At 37.0% G+C, this 19,486-nt stretch overlaps 1 protein-coding gene across 3 annotated transcripts in view; it reads left to right on the top strand.

The window, feature by feature from the left end:
• The window catches only part of COL11A1 (collagen type XI alpha 1 chain), a gene marked incomplete at both ends in the record, with an annotated part of 126,795 nt that overhangs the window by 63,250 nt on the left and 44,059 nt on the right, over positions 1–19,486 (top strand). For all 3 annotated transcript variants that reach the window (XM_084210964.1, XM_084210965.1, XM_084210963.1), the window contains 15 exons: positions 452–505; positions 594–638; positions 1,087–1,140; positions 1,594–1,638; positions 2,774–2,827; positions 4,908–4,952; positions 6,546–6,599; positions 6,680–6,724; positions 9,955–10,008; positions 10,929–11,036; positions 13,628–13,681; positions 16,762–16,815; positions 18,933–18,977; positions 19,108–19,161; positions 19,251–19,295. In XM_084210964.1, the coding sequence (XP_084067090.1) occupies positions 452–505; positions 594–638; positions 1,087–1,140; positions 1,594–1,638; positions 2,774–2,827; positions 4,908–4,952; positions 6,546–6,599; positions 6,680–6,724; positions 9,955–10,008; positions 10,929–11,036; positions 13,628–13,681; positions 16,762–16,815; positions 18,933–18,977; positions 19,108–19,161; positions 19,251–19,295 (810 nt within the window). The remainder of the gene's footprint in view (positions 1–451; positions 506–593; positions 639–1,086; positions 1,141–1,593; positions 1,639–2,773; positions 2,828–4,907; positions 4,953–6,545; positions 6,600–6,679; positions 6,725–9,954; positions 10,009–10,928; positions 11,037–13,627; positions 13,682–16,761; positions 16,816–18,932; positions 18,978–19,107; positions 19,162–19,250; positions 19,296–19,486) is intronic.

The following is a 19,486-nucleotide window of genomic DNA, read 5'->3' as shown; positions in this document are numbered from 1 at the left end:
CATATAAAAACATAATTTTGTACTTAGAATAGTAGTAGAGAGTATGATACACAATCATGTTTTCAAAAGAAAGGAATACAAATATGCATGTTGCTGTTCAAGTCAGATCTTCAGGCCAAGAGACAGCTAAAATTTTAGTGGAAGATGCTGTGCCAATGTTCTGCACCAGGAAGTATAAATATCAATCTCCCACCTTTCTCTGAATTCACCATACAGAGGTTAAATCAAAGGTTGTTCTTCCACTGATGTCCTGTTCAGAAATACAGTGCCCTTGAGGAAAATCTTTTATCAGTGAATTTTTCCTGTTCTTCTTTTCTTTCTTCCTAAACACCCATGCTGCCTTCCCTTCATCCTTCCTACTCTTTATTCCAGTCCTCAGCCAGTCCTGCTCACAGGCATTTCTGTTCAGAAAAAATCATGCAAGTGTCAATAAGGGTTTCTTCTCTTGCAGGGTCCACGGGGATTACTGGGCCCCAGAGGAACACCTGGGCCCCCTGGACAACCTGTACGTATGAGCTGTCAAGTATTTCCAGTTTCCAGGAGGAAAAAAGGAAGTCCACTGAAAATTGCTTTTGTTGTATTGTTTGTTGTAGGGCATTGCAGGTATTGATGGACCTTCAGGCCCAAAGGGGAACATGGTGAGTAAGTAAACTGGGAATTAGAAAGAGTCTAAGAATGCTTTCCACATTCTCTCATCCCTGCAACTATGCCATCCCTTCCATTTAATTAAACTTTTATGTCAACTATTTGGATTCATTATGATTTTATATGGAAAAGGCAAGGCTTCTGTTAGTTAGTTTTCAGCCAAAAGCCCTGACCATGCTTTTTCTCAGACTCCTTTAGCACCATGGACTCCAGTGCTCAGGTCCTATGTGTGGGCTGTTATTCTCTGTTAAAGAAAAGGTCATGATATTCATTAGCATGAAAAAATTTCTGGAGAGAATTTTTTGCTACTGGAGAGAAAGTTGCTGGTAGACTTTAAAGAGGGAGGAACAAAGATGAGTTTGTACTCCTTTTAGTCCTGACAATGAAGATCTGTAGTGCAGAAATGCAAACCTAATGCCCTACTATTTTTTTGCATGGTAGGGTCCTCAAGGGGAACCAGGACCTCCTGGTCAGCAAGGAATTCCAGGCCCACAAGTAAGTGTAAAAGAACTCTCAAGAAATACGATGTAATGTGCAGCAAATGTTTAATAAATGGAAGTTAGCTTTTCATGTGCAAAATCGATAAAGCTTCAAGGATTTTATAAATAATGCTGCAAATGTGCCGAGGGCAGTGGAAGCAGAGTTTTCAAGTAAGTTTTCAGAGGGATTTTTCATTCAGGAGAAAAATGACTCATTCAGTGTTCCTGGAATGCAGCAGGAATGGCCACACCTGGAGGAGGGTTCTGAATAGGATCTTGTTACAGACCTACTGCCAGAATAGTGGCTTGTGCAAAAGACTTGCACAAAAATCCTGACCTAACTTGTAAGGGGGAAAAAAACCCACTTATATTTGGCTGTGTGTTGAAACAGATTAATGAGGGACCTTTAGTAGGGTGAATGTATGTACATTGTTCTCCCTGGTTTCTCACACTGGTTTCTTTCTAACAGGGGCTTCCTGGTCCTCAAGGTCCTATCGGGCCTCCTGGTGAAAAAGTAAGTTACAGCATTATTTTGTTACTTCACAGTCAGTTCTGTGCCACAGTCTTGTTTATCAGCTTTGCTATCTTTTATGGAATAGTAAGCTAAATTTAAATATTAGGTCTTCCTGAAATCATCTATACATGAATAACCAATTAATACCCAATGGCTTTCCTCTCATAAACCCTTTTTCACAAGCAAAACTTCCTCCCTTTATTTTGGATTAATTTTGTGTTATTACCTCCAGAATCCCATCTACAATATTAAACAATTAGTACTTTTATGTTACTTAATTTCACAGCAAGCTGCAAAAAATATTTTTCTTAATCTCTTTTTTATAACAAAGTTTTACCTATTCAAGTCTAATTCTGTTCTTTTTTCAAGGATTATATTATGACATAACTCTGCAGGGTAATTGGCATACTGTAGTGTCCTTTGGTGGTTTTTCCTCATCTATTTGCACGTCCTTGTGGCTTGAAGACTGTCTTCTATTCCTTTAGAACATGTCACTACTGAATTTTATGCTAATTTTATTATTCTCCCCTTTTTGCTGAATTCCTGCTCAATTCATTCCTTGATTTTTCTCCTCTTCACTGTTTACTCTATTCTTTTGGAGAAATTAATACTTTTTACCTGTCAGTGTGCTCAAGTATTTTTCTAGCAAAATGGGCATGTCCCACGATATCGGTATTTCCTAGGATTTCACAAAGGCATACCAGGCTTTTCAGCTGTGAGCACTGGAGTTCTGTACTCTGCACTCTTTGCCTCTTGAACTTCTGATATCTTTCATTGGTGAATCATTTTATTTCTGAAATTCAAAATAGTACTTAATTTTGTACACTGGAGAACTCTTCCCCGCCTTGTGTTCTGTGTGTGCATGTTCATAGGGTAATTCCTGAAGCCTGTTCTCAGGCAAGCAACTCATTGAAAATTAGGGATCATTTTTGTAGGCTAAAGATTGTAAGAACTGGCCTTGCTTACATATGGTATGAAAGTGTCATTCTGGCTTTAGTTTTATTTTTGTTGTAACGCTGATATCCATATCAAGGGACTTAGGTATGACTGCATTTTATGTCCTTAGCTCTTAGGGTCGCATGGGCTGGACCTGTTTGCTATTGTTTTTAAAATGTGTGTCTGTTACTGCATTTAGGGACCGCAAGGCAAGCCTGGCCTTCCTGGCCTTCCTGGTTCTGATGGGCCTCCTGTAAGTAAAGAAATATTTAATCCTTTGAATGTTTAACTACTTTTACTAAGTGACAAATACTTCTGGATACCTGTGTTACAGAAACAAAATGGAGGGGAAAAGCAATGGTAGTCCTAACTGGCAACAGCATTATAAAATCCATCTAAAATCCCTATATTATTTGAGCTGTTAAAATGAAGATAATTGCATTTTTGAAGCAGCTGCTAAAAACATCTGTGGGCTTTTAAAATGTGGGCCCAGATGTTGAAGTGTCTCTGCAACCTCTATCTTCAGGGAAGTGTAAATAACTACTAACACACAAAGGGTCAAATACTGTTTCCCTGTATCCTACCATGTGAGTCCAGCAGAGCAAATCACCTGTAAAAATGTTCACCGCTTGTTCTCTGAGGAAACATGGAACAGACTACCTCTTTCTCAGCTTCCTGGCTTAAGGGGCATATTATGTGCTTAAGGTGCTTCTTGCATTGTCTAGACTGGGACATACCTAAGCCAAATTTTGTGATTGCCAAGAAATTCAGCCTCCCTGTGAGGCTGCAATCACTCATGTGAACAGAGTGTAACCACTTGAGCAGCATATCTTAAGGCATTCCGCTGAAATGGAATCACTGGCCATAATGGCATGCCCATACACTTGTTTTCTTGCATCAAAAACATACTTTTTTATGCTATAAAGAGCCTTTACACAATGTTATTTCTGAGACCTTGACTATCCTCCCATGCAAATGTCCCTTACAATTTTTCTTTTAGGTGAAATCTGCATTTCTTAAACCTAACTTTTTGCAAGGTTTAAGAAGGTCACTGCAAATATATTGCAAATACAGAACTGTTCCCAGGGCTCTCACAGACTAGACCTGCCAAAGTACCAATTTAGTGGAGAATGTTAAGTGTGCAATGATTGTCCACCTGAGAGTCTATATTTTGAATCATTGTCTAAACATTTGAATGTTTCCCCTTATTCTTTCCTGTATGCTGGAAACAATGTTAATTTCCAAACACAAACATTATTTGTCATCTGCATCTTGTTAAACCTTCAAAGCAGGGGATGAATGCTGTAAGAGATAAGAGGTGTCAGCACGGGTCTGTACCTGACACAGCCCCCTGCTGTGGTGTGCTGATCCCAGTCAGCAGCCAAATACCCACCTACTCACTGGCCCACTCCTCCCACAGCAGGGGAAGGCACAGAATCACAAGGGAAAAAGCAAGAAAATTCCTGGGCTGAGGTAACAGCAGCTTAATAAGTGGAACAAAGCTATGCACACAAGCAAAGTAAATTAAGTAAATTGATTCACTACTGCCAATCTGCAGGCAGATGGCCAGCCACTTGCTGGGAAGTTGGTCATGAATGTCCTCCCTCTTCCTCCTTTCCCTGGGCTTTTATTACTGAGTATGACATCATATGGTATGGAATATTTCCCTGGTCAATTTGGAACAGTGTCCCAGCTGTGTCTCCTCACAGCTCCGTGCCTTCTGCAGCCGAGTCACAATTATCTGTTAATCTTCAGTTACATTAAATTGCCTTTAAATTTTGCAATTTAGGTGCAAATTTTGTAAGAAAGGAAAACAGTGGATTGGCTAATGTTTTCAGTGCTGTAGTATTAATGTCAGTGATATAAAACAAAGTCTAAAATGTAAATTTATTTTGTTTAAAAAGCAGGTCACCGTTTAGAACAAAGACACAGAACATTGAAACTAAATGAGACTTCTATTGAATATTTTGATAAATTCTGTGATTTAAAAAATATTTTTAGGAATGTCTTCATGCTACAAAATAAATTCCCTATGTTTCAAAATCAAAGGTGAGAGTCTCTTACATTAAAAGCCTCTTACTGCTGAAATATCAATTAAACAGAAGGACTGGTCAGCATGTTACATGAATGTAACTATTGTCCAGTTTTTCCTTTGTTATGTAAATTATATTGGTATTGAAAATAAAACCTTTTCTCAAAATTTTGTGTGCCTATACAAAAGAAATGTGATTAATGATCTGAAATTAAATGTTTAAATAACTGTGGTTTTATAATAAAACGTCACTCCTTAAAAATTATTGCTTTTCAAATCAGATACATTTTTCTTAAAACAGGGTCACCCTGGCAAAGAGGGTCAGTCTGGAGATAAAGGTGCATTGGTGAGTTTTAAAACTTTTCTATTATTTACGTAGATTTCAAGAAAACTTTTCGTAGTTTTTCATCTTTATGACACATTTGTCACATTTGTTGCTATCAAGAACTATTTAAGAAGACAATAGGCAACCCATGACACATTCAAAGGATCTTTTCACAGACAAATATATTAAAAATACTAAAGATTGTTAATAATATAAAGATTATTCTTTAAATTAAACCTCATCTTGGAGTTTGTGAGGTAGGCACAAAACATTGCACACATTTCATAGAAACAACTTGCAGATATTTTGAGTTTTCAATTCTGCTGTATGGAGTACTTACAAAGATTCTTCAGAACTTACTTTTTTTGAAGGTATAAAACTACATGCAGAGACCACGCATTTTTTAGGTCATCTTCAACTCAGTGTCAGTGTAAAGTATTTTTTTCAATCTTATGAAGCCCTAAAAGGGTCTTGGAGCTCCATAAAGTGTTCTGGTTACTCATTATTGACCCTTATTTCTCCAGAATAGCACCATTTATAGTACCTGAATTCAGTTTCAGTTTTCAGGGGCAATACTAAAAGGTTGTATCCTGGATGACAGGATGAGTGAATTTATAGGACGTTTCAGAAAATTCAGCACCACTGACATCAGCATAATATATTTGTCCAAAGTGTTGTTATCTGTAAAAGATGTGTAAATTTTATCCTGATTTCTTAAGAAGATAAAGCTTACACACAACATTTATCTTTTGAAAGTCCAGGCATGTTGCCATCTGCCAGTTCTTATGTCTTTTGAATTTACTGATCCATTTCAGCCAAATTTGATAGAAAGTTCAGTTTCTCAGAGATGTTAACAGTCCAAAGGGTTTGTGAAAAGACCCATTGGAGAGAGGAAAAAGACCCTATCAGTGTCCCCATTAGTAACAGATTTTGTTATCTGTCCTTCTCGGACATGGGAGAATCAGCAGAGCAGCTCAGAGGTATCATCTTTCCAGGCTTCCTGGCTTCCACCCTTCACAGAACTCAGTTTCTCTAGGCCCTGCCATCAGATTGCATAGATCCAAGCTGAACATCATTAAAATACTCAGCAAAATGTAACTAAAAGAATCTAGGCACCAGACAGTATTGGTAGCGCCATGAGCCTCTAACTTCCAGGCTTGGAATGTTATTTTTGTTCTTTTTTTTTTTAAGACCATGATTTTTTGTTCTTCTCATTATTTTGGTCTCTATTTTTGACTTATGACATCATCATAATTAGCCCATAAATTTTCTCCAATAAAGCACCACTGGTTTCTAAATGGCCTATATTTTTGTTTCTGACTGTTTGTTCCTTTTTAGAATTACCATTGTTTCAGATAAATTGTAGTAAGGATAGATGCTTCCCAAATATGCAAGTTAAATCCAAGTTCACAATTAGTTCACAATTCTATTAATAGTTTATAGTGACATTGAATGGTGCTTTTTAATGCCTTAACTTTTCTTAGTGGCAGGCAGCCCAGTGTTATTTTGCTGTCTCATACATTATACTGAAAGAATAAGGATTCGATTCTGAAGACAACTGCTTGCTAACCAAAAATTGTACAAACAAATGTTCTTTGCTCCAACGTATTTTAGGGGCCTCCCGGTCCTCAGGGTCCAATTGGATATCCAGGTCCTCGTGGTGTAAAGGTAAGATTTAATTATTATATTCATCCTCTCACACCTTTTTAATATATGCATATGGGTAATTATTTATATTCTTCCTTTAGGGTGCTGATGGTGTACGTGGACTCAAGGGATCCAAAGGTGAAAAGGTAAATCTGACTACAGTTAATTCTTTTCCCTTTTTACGCTGCAGCCTCTTCTATCTCCTTCACTGCTTTATCTCACAGCAGTGAGTTTATTTTTGCCTTTCCCTAAAGGCATACCAAGCCCAGTGCCTTAATCAGTGACCTTCATGGTTATTTACACTGGTACAAAGTGAACATATAACCTTCAGTTATTGGAATGATTTTCAATCCTCTTTCCAGTGTAGGTAATTTCTCTCTAAAGTGGCCTTAAGTAGAGAATTAGACATCCCCTCCCTTATTAGTAGATACTGTAGTGGATATTGAGAGGCTTGTACATCAGAGGGATTTGTGGTGACAATACTGTTTTTATCTGTTTTGATAGAGCCATAAATAGATCTGTATTTTTTATGTGCATTGGGCAGTGACTTCCTAGGCTCAAGGTATTTTGTCCCAGACCTTTGGCTTTGCTGAAGTGATGGACAGCCCCAGTCAGATCTATGTACATGAATGTGAAGAAAGCTCTTCTTTCCCCTTCTGTGTGTGGAGTCTTCCTAGAGCAAACACGGACCACTGTGGTCTGGGCTGACTCCTGATGGTCTGCGGCGGCTGAAACCGCAGCCAGTGTTGGTTTAAAGTCACACTTCCTTCAGCACTCAAAATAAGAGACACACAACAGACTCCATCAGTCATACCTCCTCCTGAACACACAGGCAAATCCACTCTTGTGGCTCTGCTGGCTAATATCTATTTATATATAGATAGATACAGATACCATCTATTTATATATAGATGGTCTACAGATATTTATAGATATTTCTAAAGCAGAAGACTCTGTCTTGCCAAAAAGCCTGGATTCAGAATTTGGCTCAGATTCCAAGAGCTGCTGTACAGTTTCAAGCCTTCCTAAGCCACAGTTTGTCTAGGCTGCATGCTCATTTTAGAGTTCCCATTAAATCTAAGCTGAAAAAGAGTATGTTTAACATCCATGGAGACTGGACTGTTCAAAACCCCAGATTTTTCTTGTGCCTTATTGGATGATTAATATCCTGCTTGGACAAAATACAGGACTCGTATATAAATATGTTTCATGGATGTGTGTATATATATCTGTGTATATCAACAAATACTGATTAACACAATGTCTACAATACTTCTGTGTTCCTAAAATTGATCTCACAGTTGCAGTAAGACAGTGAATTCTACCGAATACCTCCAAAGGTCACACAAATCTATTTCATCCTTTGTTCTATTAGTGTTTTGGAGGTATGTTCACAGGCCTTTTTTTAATGAAATTATTCAGCTGCCATTGCATGGGGGAGAGCAGTGCAAGAGAACAAAATAAATAACCTTATCATTCAGGGAAGCACCCATAGATCTGGAATGGTCCAGGATATTAGAGGAGGCCTATCTCTGTACTGACCAGTAAATGTGACTAGGACTCTTTAGGTATTTTATTTTTTGTTACCAGCAAAGAATTTTGTTATTCAGCTCTCTCCTCCTACATGGAATAAAATCAGCCGCTTGTAGATCTCAATAGCAGGAACCTTACTGTGAAAGATGAAGAAGAGTTTCAGATCATTTGGCAGCCATTTGGTCAGTAGCTGGCACAGGGTCAGTCCTTGCTAAGGGTTCTCATGTAATTATTACTGGCCATATTACTGGCCAGAACCAAGCAACTTTTACAACTAAAGCTTTTTTGATGTATTCTTCACACTGCCTCTTTCATTTCTTTCTAAATATTAAGAAAAGCCACCTTTAAATTTAAATTTATGCTATATAAGATGACCACATAAAACTTTGTTTCATCATATAGAAAGCATGGGAAAACTGCTTTTAGACTGGCTTTTAGTATATTTTTTTCAATGAATTATAGTGTAGCCTCTTTTGTTTTTTTTTTTTTTTTTCATTAACATTTTATTGAAAAACTGTATTTGCTTTTTAGATTTGTTTGGGGTTTATTTTTCTTTTTTTGTTGTTGCTGTTGGTTGGGGTTTTTTGTTGGTTTTTTTGGGAGGGAGGCTTTGTTTTGGCTTGGTTCTTATTTTTTTTTTACTTTTGATGCCTCCTTGCCTATCTTGAGTTGGTTACCACAACCAGATCTACTTCTATCACCCTTTCTATTGCATACTCTATGACTACTTCCAAATTCAAAATGGCTTTAGCCCTGCAGTCCATCTCACTTGGTGATCAGGGAGAAGATAAAATTTTTGTGGGCCTAGGAATACAAAAAGCATAATCCTCATGTTCTTTTTGAACATGAGGATTAAGTACAAAGCTTTCTTGCTTCTTTTTGTTTTGTTTTTTTCTTTAGTAATGTCACATGAGCACATTGTCACTCTCTCCTGGTTTTATTGACAGTCCAAATATTTCTCAGATTCGAAGTCAGCAGTATTACTTTAGCATATTAAAAACATAATAGCATCATAGCAAAATATTTTACTGTTATTATTCATCACAAAGACCTTTGCTGCCATGTTACAACTAAGCATCAGGTGAAAATGGAGTCTTTGTTGCTTGGACTTTGGAACTGTGGTTCTATGATGAGTCACACAGAATCTCTAGGTTGGAAGAGACCTTCAAGATCATCAAGTTCAACCCATGCCCCAACACCTCAACTAAACCATGGCATCGAGTGCCACATCCAATCTTTGTTAAACACATCCAGGGATGGTGACTCCACCACCTCCCCAGGCAGGCCATTCCAGAACTTTATCACCCTTTTGTGAAAAACTTTTTCCAACCTATATTTCCCTTGGCGCAGCTGTAGACTGTGTCCTCTGGTTCTGTCAGCGGCTGCCTGGAGAAAGAGACCAGCCCCCACCTGACTACAACCATCTTTCAGGAAGCTGTAGAGAGTGATCAGGTCACCTGTGAGTGTCCTTTTCTCCAGGCTAAACACCCCCAGCTCCCTCAGCAGGGCACACTGCTGGCTCGTGTTCAGCCGGCTGCCGACCAGTACCCCCAGGTCCCTTTCTGCCTGGGCACTGTCCAGCCACACTGACCCCAGCCTAGAGCATTGCAGGGGGTTATTGGGCCAAAATGCATGACTTGGCACTTGGACTTCTTAAACTTCAGAAAGAGAGAACCAAAAGCTGATCAGTTTATGGTGGAGCAAGACATGAACAACTCTGCTGAACACATCTGGAAGTTTCTGCTTGTATCTGGACACATACATGTGTAAATGCAATTTGTCTGAGTATTGTGCTTGTACTTCAGCATGGAGACTAATTTGCATCTGTTTCTGCCTTTTTTAGGGTGAAGATGGTTTTCCAGGATTTAAAGGTGACATGGGTCTTAAAGGTGACCGGGTAAGCATTTATTCATAGCCCATATATTCTTAAAAGTTTAAATTTTATTGTTTTGAAAGGACCACTGAAGTGAACAAATATACTTAAACAAAACATGAAATAAAGGCTAGTATTTTAAAATATTTCTATTCTCTGTGCATGCACAAATTCAATCCAGAGATATGGTTCTTGTGAATCAAAAATGGCACAATCATGAAGAGGAAGAGAATGTCAGTCTTGTATATCCTTTTCACTGAGCTTCTTCCTACAGAATTGTCTTTCCCAGACTCCAAAATCTCCAGTATTTTCCTGAGGAAAAGTTAGCTATCTAGGATAAAGATATTTCCATTCCAGACCAGCATTTTGCACATCTCTGCCAAAATACTGTTTATTTAGCCCAATGAGCAATTACTTCCATTCTTAGGAAGTGTTGTGGAAGTTGTAAAAATCTTTTCATAAGAGGCTCCTGGGCTGTATCTGTAATCTGTATACATAAATAACTGTGAAGATGGTACCCACATAAGTATTAGATAGACAATTTTCTTCCTATGGACTGCCAGGGTGCCTTCTCAAAAATTTAGGGAAGGAAAAATAAGAATACAATTTCCAAATGCAGCTGTCTTCAAGCAAGATGGCTAGGCTCTAACACTCTGAAAGTGATATTCACTGCCTAATTTTTATAAATTTTCATTATATAATGGACATAAGTAGTGATATTTTCCTAGTAGGAAACTGGGCAGGGCTTACAGCAACCTGATCTATTTGGAGATGTCTCTGTACACTGCAGGAAGCCTGGATGACATTTAAAGGTTCCTTCCAACCCAAACTATTGTATGATTCTATTCCCTGTTTAGATTTACTGCAAATTTATTTTCAAGTAATTGTGTCTTTCCAACATATGCATGAATATTGTTGCATATTTACAAGGTGATGTATTTTAGGGAGAAATTGGTCAGCCAGGCCCACGAGGAGAAGATGGCCCAGAAGGTCCAAAAGGTCGAGCGGGTCCATCTGGAGACCCAGGTGCTGCTGGTCCCGCTGGGGAAAAGGTCAGTGGCCAGAAATCAAAATAGACATGCCATTGCCTGATAACATAGCTGGAATCCATAACTTCCATCACTGAAAAACAAGCCTTCAGATCTGTAAAATCTTTTTGGGACACTACTGCAGCAGACCCCTGGTGTTCCCATTTGATCAAAGATTGAGAATCCTTATCTTGTAAGTCTGCAAAGAGGCTTTGTAGTACTCCACCAGTACATAAGGCAACTCCATTCTTATCCCAAATTACATACAGTGCATGCCAGCTGTGGAAAGCACAATGCAAATAAAATAGCTGGGCACAAAGGAGGATAAAGGTGCTGCTGAAGAGTGAATTCATATTGAGTCATATTACAACAAATGGTGACTTGGAAATTTTTTAAAATGGAAAACATTTCCTGAATACAAATCTAAAATAGGTTTAGCAAAAGGGAAAGGGGGTGATAAGAGGGAGGACTGATAAAAGGATGGTGAAAAAAGAGGAATCAAGCACAAGGTACAAATCTCTGTAGAATCCTGGCTTCAACAATAACCATTTGAGTCTGGTATAAAGGATGGAAAGGAGGCTGAGAAATGTGTACGTGGTTACTGTCAGAAAGGAAAGGTGATGTCAGCAGTGGTAATATAAATAACTGGAGAAGTATGATAATATAAAATAACATAAAATTATGATTCAGATATATATATGCTACATTTATATAAGTGTAAACAATATATCACTTAAGTGAGAAGATGCTGATGAAAATATTTCCTTTTAAATTTTTTTGGTGAACTATAGCTTCGATTCTAAATCTCTCTTGAAAAATATAGGACGGAGGGTACATAAACCAAATAAAAACAAAACAAACCTTTTTTTAAAATAGTTGGTATATTTTAAATTCACACTTGAGTTATTTTTAGTTCTTCTTATTCAAATTACTTGCTATGAATATAGGTTTTCAACAATTTCTTCTTCACTGTGACATATTTGGGACTCTCACAGTATGCAAGTCAGAAATCTGAAGCCCTAAATATCAGAAGATATTTCAAAAAAATGTTGGTGTTGATAACACTATTAGCTGGCCTTAGAATTTTAGACCCAAGGTTTTCCCTTTTCTAGAAATATTTACAGCTTTTCTTGACCACTGGAAGGCACAGATCTTCTGTGGATATTCTATGGATATTTGGTCAGACTGGAATGAGTCAGAGAGGAATTCTTTGGTGGTCCTGTGATATTTATTTTAGTGCAAAAACTGGAATAGTCATTGTGAACTTTTAGGTTTTCTCACAACATTTGAAAAGTCTGTAAGAGTAGATATAAATGTCTTGTTCCCTTGTCATTCATATGATGTATTTAATGCAAAGGTACTGTTATTGTAAGGAAAATAATGAAATTACTGCACTAGTTCTTATTCTCTGTGTTCTGATTCCATGATAAGAAAACTCTATTTCCCAAGTAGGTATAAAGCTGGATTTTCTTGGTTAATGAAATCTCAAGTAGGGTGCCAAAAAATTTGGAACATATCAGAAATGAGCTCATAATAAAAAAAAATCTGTATTCACAGTCACAACCTAGGCAACTGGGCTTGCTGACTCAAAAGATCAGGGACAAAACTTTCACTGAATCTGGCAAGAGTTTGATGTGCTGTCATGTTGCAAAACCTTTAAATCATTGCAATGGATGTGGCTTGTTTCAGGGTGGCAAATAACAGGCAGCATAATAAGTAGTTTCTTAAATGTAAAATTGTTCTCAATAATGTCTCACCAGACACATGTGCTTACATGAATGTGACAATACTCAACATATTTATTTATGTGCTGTATATTTTACCAATAGACATTTTTGGGAAAATTTCCTTCCCCATGCAAGTCTCTGCTTCCTATTTATCTGTGGTTACTGCTCTACAGTCGTCTTTTCCATTGAGATCTTCTCCAGAATTTGATATTCTAGAACACAGAAATTCTTTCCCAGAGTTCCCATCTTTCAAAGTCTGAAACTGCTTTCCCTTGCCTTTGAAAGTGGCAAACCATCACTCATCCTCTACAGCTGTAAAGAGACCAACTCAATGGAGCAGGGTACTGTATTTCATTTCTGGGAATGGTTGATGTCAGTGCTGATCAGTCTTTTCTGAACACAAGCTGGTAATGGTTGTTTGCAAATTCATTGTCAGCAAATAATCAGTGGAGTATAATTTAGCATAGTCTCAGTTCAGAACTATTCAAGAAAAGAATTGATTCTTCAAATGCCTGTTCATGAAAGTCAGCCATCGCATAGAATAAATTAAAAATAATTTCTTCTCCCTTAAACCTATTAACATCCTGATTTTAGAGAATAATTATTGTTTAACGATCTCAACCACATAGAACTGCACAGCACTTCATGGAAGAAAACACCTTTGAGGTATTGGTTTCTCTGGATTCATTCATTGGAGTAGGATTTTCGTTTAAGTTTAGGGCACTAAGCCCACTGGTGATTAATTATAAAAATGAGAAATTGATTTCATTTAATATTATATTCCATGGAGTATCATCACTCTATGTTGTGGAAAAATTATTTTGTATAGAAGCTTGCTGAACCACAAAGGAGGATACAGTAAAATTTACCACTGCCTTCTCATTGCAGGGCAAGCTTGGCGTACCTGGATTGCCAGGATATCCAGGAAGACAAGGTCCAAAGGTGAGCTGTAAATGAGCTGTACATTGAGTGTTTTGACACTGGTCACAATGGCACTTATTTAATTTCTGTGTTTGGGGAAGCAGGGTGTGGATATAAAAGAAAGGGCCATTTTTCTCATTTTCTTTTTTGACAATAACATTCTGAAGTAAAATCATCTAAAGTGTGACCCCGAAGTCAGGCTCTTTATGGAGCACTACCTGGTAACTCTTCTTAATATAGTACCCTTTAGCATCTTCTCCTGAGCTGCATTGTGCCAGCATCAGACTGGCATGCACTAAACAATTGCAAAAGGGAGGAATTGCTGACATTCTTGAAAGACAATAGGCACTATATGGACCATATGGACTAAATGGATGCTGATAGTAATGGGAATTTTCAGTGTGGTGCAGGGATTCCATTTGGGTGATTATTGCTTCTTCCATGGAATAAACCATATTACTTTGAAACATATAATTTACAATTTTCCTCATGTTTTCCTTTAGTTTCTTTTAAGACAAATATGACAAAATACAATCCTTAGTTAATTTAAGGGCTTATGTTTATCTTTCAGTTGCTTTAGATATTTGGATTACAATAGAAGACCACACGGGGGCTTCTGGTTTAAAGCATTTTTATGAAACAAATTTCTATCAAGTTCATCCTAACCCATCTTTAGGAAATGGGCATGTTAAATTAATTGCAGGATCTCTTTTCTGAGAATTAGAAAAAAAAAAAGAAGATTTATAGAATAGAATAGGCTTAACTTCAAGATATATGGAAGATATATGGAATAAAATCATAGTTCCGCAGACATTTCACTGTGTAGAGGAGTCCATTAGGGAGGTATTGTACCTCCAGCCCTTCTCAAAGGATTCCCATCTAAGTAAATATCACAAGTAAAAGAATCCCTTACCACTTCTATACATCTGAACAATAAACCTGCAGTAAAATCCTCAGTTCTATTCTACCTTTGATTTATTTTTATTTCCATATTTGAAATTATGGGGGGTTTTGGATGAAATGCAACTTCCTGACTGGCAAAGTGTTTTTCTCACTCTGCCCTATACTTCAACCCTTTTTAGTCAAGTGAATGGACTGTCTGAAGAATGCTTATTCACTGAACACAGCATTAGTGAAAAATATTAAAACTATTTATGGAAAGTACTCATGAAAACTATTCACCTTGAAAGACACAGGGGTTTTGGCTTCAGTTTCTTAACTCAAAATGTCTGGGATTTTAGTCTCATTGTTCTCCTTTAGATTATTCTTTTGAAAAATCTAAAATAAGAGTTTTACATAATTCAGTTCTAAGAACAAAAATTATGTAACATTTCAAATAAAAGTTGATTGATTCTTTTTTCAACAAGAACTCAAGAACTTCCTTGCATAAAATTTTTATCATATTAAAATTGAAAATATTTCTCAAGCTGCATTCACTGTTGCTCTTCCAATTTTTTGCTGAAATTTACAAAGAGACTAATGACAGCTACAATAGATAATTCACTAGAGACTTCTTTTGAAACTGAGTCGCAGGCCAGCTCAATCTAACCTGAGGGAGTGAGAAAAAAGCAGCAGAAAAATTTGTTAGCAATCTAAAGCAAATAGGAAATCTTGTCCTAGTATTATCGATAAAGTTGACATTATTCTTTTTGTTGATACTTACTTGCTTTTCTTTAAGTTTTTTTCTAAGAATTTTTTTAGAGTACCACCTTTATCTGATAATTTTCAGCACACTTTTATTTTTCTCTAATCCAGTCCTTCTTGATTAGCACAGTTGCAAAAACTACTATACATGTAAGATATTTACAACCAAGTTATGACTACTAGTGCCCCATCATTTGGTCTGGATTTTTTCCAGCCTTTTAATTTTAAAGAGCGTGCTTGGGCTTCACAGACTAGAATTTTTAGTTTTATTGTTGTATAAAGTTATAACTAGTGAAGAAATAACAAGTAAGAAAGGAAATGAAAGGAAAAGGAATATAAAAGGAAAGGGAAGGAAGAAAAATATTACTTTTCTGCCACCAGTCAATATCAGTAAGGGTTTCATTAGAATCTGTGTTAGTGAAGTTGTACTGCCCCTAAGTCTTTTATGGATAATTTGAATGGTCATGTAAAACAAGATTCATTAGAGGAAAAACAGAAGTAAGAACAAGAGAAAAAAAAAAGAAAAAAAAGTTCATTTCAAAGAGCACCAAGAGCACCTATATTTCAGGTTTTTGTTATATGCATTTTATTTGCCACTAAGATGCTAACAGCAAGCTGCACAGACATAGATGCATTGTGACAGCAGGGACTCTGGCTAGTAAATTTTAGTGGCTGACCAAACCAAACATTTTCATCCCCAGTCAGTTAAAAGTATATTTTGTCATGATTATTGTCTCTTTGATCCCAAGTCCCTTATGAAAAATTAACACCTTGGCAGGTAAAACGTCTGCTGGTCCCTCTGCCAGAATCAAATAAGAAAGTAGTACTGTTCCCATTGGACTGGGCAGTTAGCAGAAGGAAAGGGGAGGAAAAAAGGAAGAACAATAGAGCTGGGAGCAGTTTCAAGTCAGATCATCACATAAATTCTGCCTATGTATGAGCTGCATGGATCAGTTAAATGAGAGTGTCCATTGTTTGGTTTGTTGTGAGTAAAGAACTTGAAGTAATTAATTTACAGCTCAGTAAAGTGAATAGAGTATGTGGCAAATCCTTACCATTTTTTTGAATTATTTTTTAAAATAATTATCTTACTGTGAGGCAACAAGGCCTTGTTTGTTTGTCTTCATTATGATACAGTTATTACTAGTGGGCTGTTACTAATTTTTGCTTTCCTGCTTTAAAAAAAGGTGCAGATTTAAAGAATATTTTATTGTCTAATAAGATGACAAATAATGTCCATTCTATACATTGATTTTTTTTAATGCTTTCTGGACATGAGGCATTATGGTAAGTTTATTTACAGCTTTCATAAGTTTATGTACAGCTGTTGCAGTTGCAAGTTTGACATGTACAATGTACACGACTTTGAAGTTGTGCTTTATGTGCCTATTAAATGTTGGCTCTACCACTGTTTTGCTCTTGATATCCTCTGACATTTGCATTGATTTCTTACATAGGGCTCAACTGGTTTCCCAGGATTTCCAGGTGCCAATGGAGAGAAGGGTGCAAGGGTATGGTAATTCATTCTTGCATAAGACTTTATTAGCTTGTAAAATTCAGTGCTGAGGGAAAAGACTGAAACCTAAGGATACAAGTTACTATCTAAAGAATGATAAAACCAGGCTTTTCACATTCAAGATGGACCTCCATCTTTAACAGGACATACTTAGGCACTATTTGCACTTCTTTAAGGTATTAATCTAAATATACAACTTGCACACTTTCTTGCTGCACATAGTGCCATAATTATATAATTTGAAAAAGAGAATAAAAATCACCTTTGCTGAAGGGCTTGGGGTTTTTTTTTGGACAGTATAGCTGAGTGAGTTGGCAAGAACTATTTTCCTGTATCCCATGAATTATCCTGCTACCATGCAATTTACCCTCAAGGAAATTCAACTTGTATTTCATAAATATTCTGACTTGCCACAAGAGGGTTTTTTTTAGGCTTAGCTTCAAAAAGGCAAAATATACCAGGCAAGATGAAGAATGTGTACTATTACAAGTATTAAAAGAAATGTAAAATTACATCTTCTGCTGCTTTGTTTGTTTGAAGCAGGTGAGGGGAAATGTGTTATGCATGTTTCTCAAACTTTAACCATTAAAAATAGATTAGAAAGAAGGTCACTGTGCTGTTGTCTCTAAAATTCAATTGAATATAGCAGGGTATGTTAGAAAGATGGTGAAACTAAGAGATGAGTCAGAATTCATAGCTAATAGCAACATCAAGACAAACAGGTATTATATATTATTATTATTCTTAAAGCAGAAATTCATTATTTTAAGATTAAATATATGAAATTGAATAGCATTTGCATTACTTATGTAGTGCAAATGTTTAAATTGTGCTTGCATTATTTTAGCTAAGATAAAGATGTGACAGGCACAAACAACAAAGCAATACTCAGTTCATGTTGTGAAAAAATGGGGCAACTGCTAATAAAGGCAACAGATTGAAAAAAAAGGAAAATGATAGAATCAAACACGAGGCTTAAAATTATGAAAAGCTTCCTATATTGATCTGTTTTCAGGCTTTCATAAAGCTTTAAGTTCAGCTAGGGTATTAACCACATAATTAACACCATCAAACTGCTGGTACACTGAAATATCATGCTGATCATCAATGAGCCCACAACTGCAGGTTTTGAGATGAGAATCAGATATTATTGTTAATCTTGCCTAAAGGGTTATCATGGTGTTTTATGCTACCACGCATACACATCCTAGGAAAGGCAGTCCCTGTCCTTGAGAAGATCACAGGCTGAGTAGCATTTCAAAAACAGCACATAAATTTTATTCTGATAAGTGAAATCAAACCAACAGAAAAAAAAACAAAACAACAAAACAAAACAATAAAAACCCACCCTGCCAAGAAAACAGGTGAATGCATTTAATTCATTTCTGATAAAGGGAAGCTTTGTGCCAGGTCATCTCTGATGATTTTTTGGCTGCTGGTTTGTTTACCTCAAAGATTCAAAAGTACCAGCCATCAGGTTCCTTTCTCTACCTGAAAAATACTTTCTTGACTTTTAAGATTCTTTGCATTACAATGCACAGCAATTACAGTGCAGAGCCTAAAGAAAGAAATCACGTTCAGCATGATTAGGAGATATATTAAAGCAAAAAGTAGGGACTGGTATTCTGGCAAGTTCTGAATCTCTGTCAAGTGTGCATAATTTTGGCAGGTATTACAGTGCCCATTTCTGTTATAAATGAAGAGAGGCCTGCCCTTTCTTTTCTCTATTAACCTGTGGAGCTGTCCACGAACCCAGGAACTTTGTTTTTAAGGCTGTTCACAGTGCCAAGTCCTTTAGACTAATGCAGAGGGACTCAGCTTGTTGTGTGCCACCTTCAATACCATTTTAATGTGATTTAAAATGTTCTAACGCCTCTTCCAGAATCTGACTCTCAGGCAAATATAGTGCATTTAGCCACCAGTGAACTCAGAAAGATAACCAATTTTATCAAGGACCATGATTCTGTAAATTGAAATGCAAAGTAGATAGTTAAAGATAAAATAACATTTAAACTTAAGGGAGTTGCTCCCTGCCTCCACTTCAGTAAAAAACCACTTTATCTCACCAATAGAGTGCCTGCTAAGATGATTGCTGTGAACTTTTCTTTCCAGGGGTTGCATGGCAAACCAGGCCCCAGAGGACAGCGAGGACCAACAGTAAGTTCTTTTGATTTGCAATTTAGAAGCTTCCCTGCGTAAATTACTTCCACTATACTGTGACAAATTACTTTTATTAGGTTATAATATCCAGAATTTATCATCAAGTGCATCTGTGTTAAATTGACAGGGTCCAAGAGGCTCAAGAGGTCCCAGAGGTCCCACTGGTAAACCAGGTCCAAAGGTAATTGTCAAGCACACTGTATAGATTGGCTGCAGGCTGTTTCTGTTCAATAAATTTAAATCCTTGAATGTACTCTCTTTCCTTTCCAGGGCACTTCAGGCAATGATGGTCCTCCTGGCCCACCAGGCGAAAGGGTTTGTGAAAGCCATCTTTGTACATGTTTTCCCCCCTGTATAGGAGTGTGATTTGATTTGTTTTCAGTTCTCCCTCTCATATCTCTGTGCTGCTTTTACCAGGGTAACCAGAACTAAAAAAAAACTCAGTTCCAATGATGCTTTTCACAAAGTTATGAATGGGGTGGCTGAAGTTTGATGAAAGCTTCTTC

Source organism: Fringilla coelebs, assembly GCF_963513975.1.
Source record: "Fringilla coelebs genome assembly, chromosome: 9".
NCBI lineage: Eukaryota > Metazoa > Chordata > Aves > Passeriformes > Fringillidae > Fringilla > Fringilla coelebs.
This window is presented reverse-complemented; position numbering and strand designations above follow the sequence as displayed.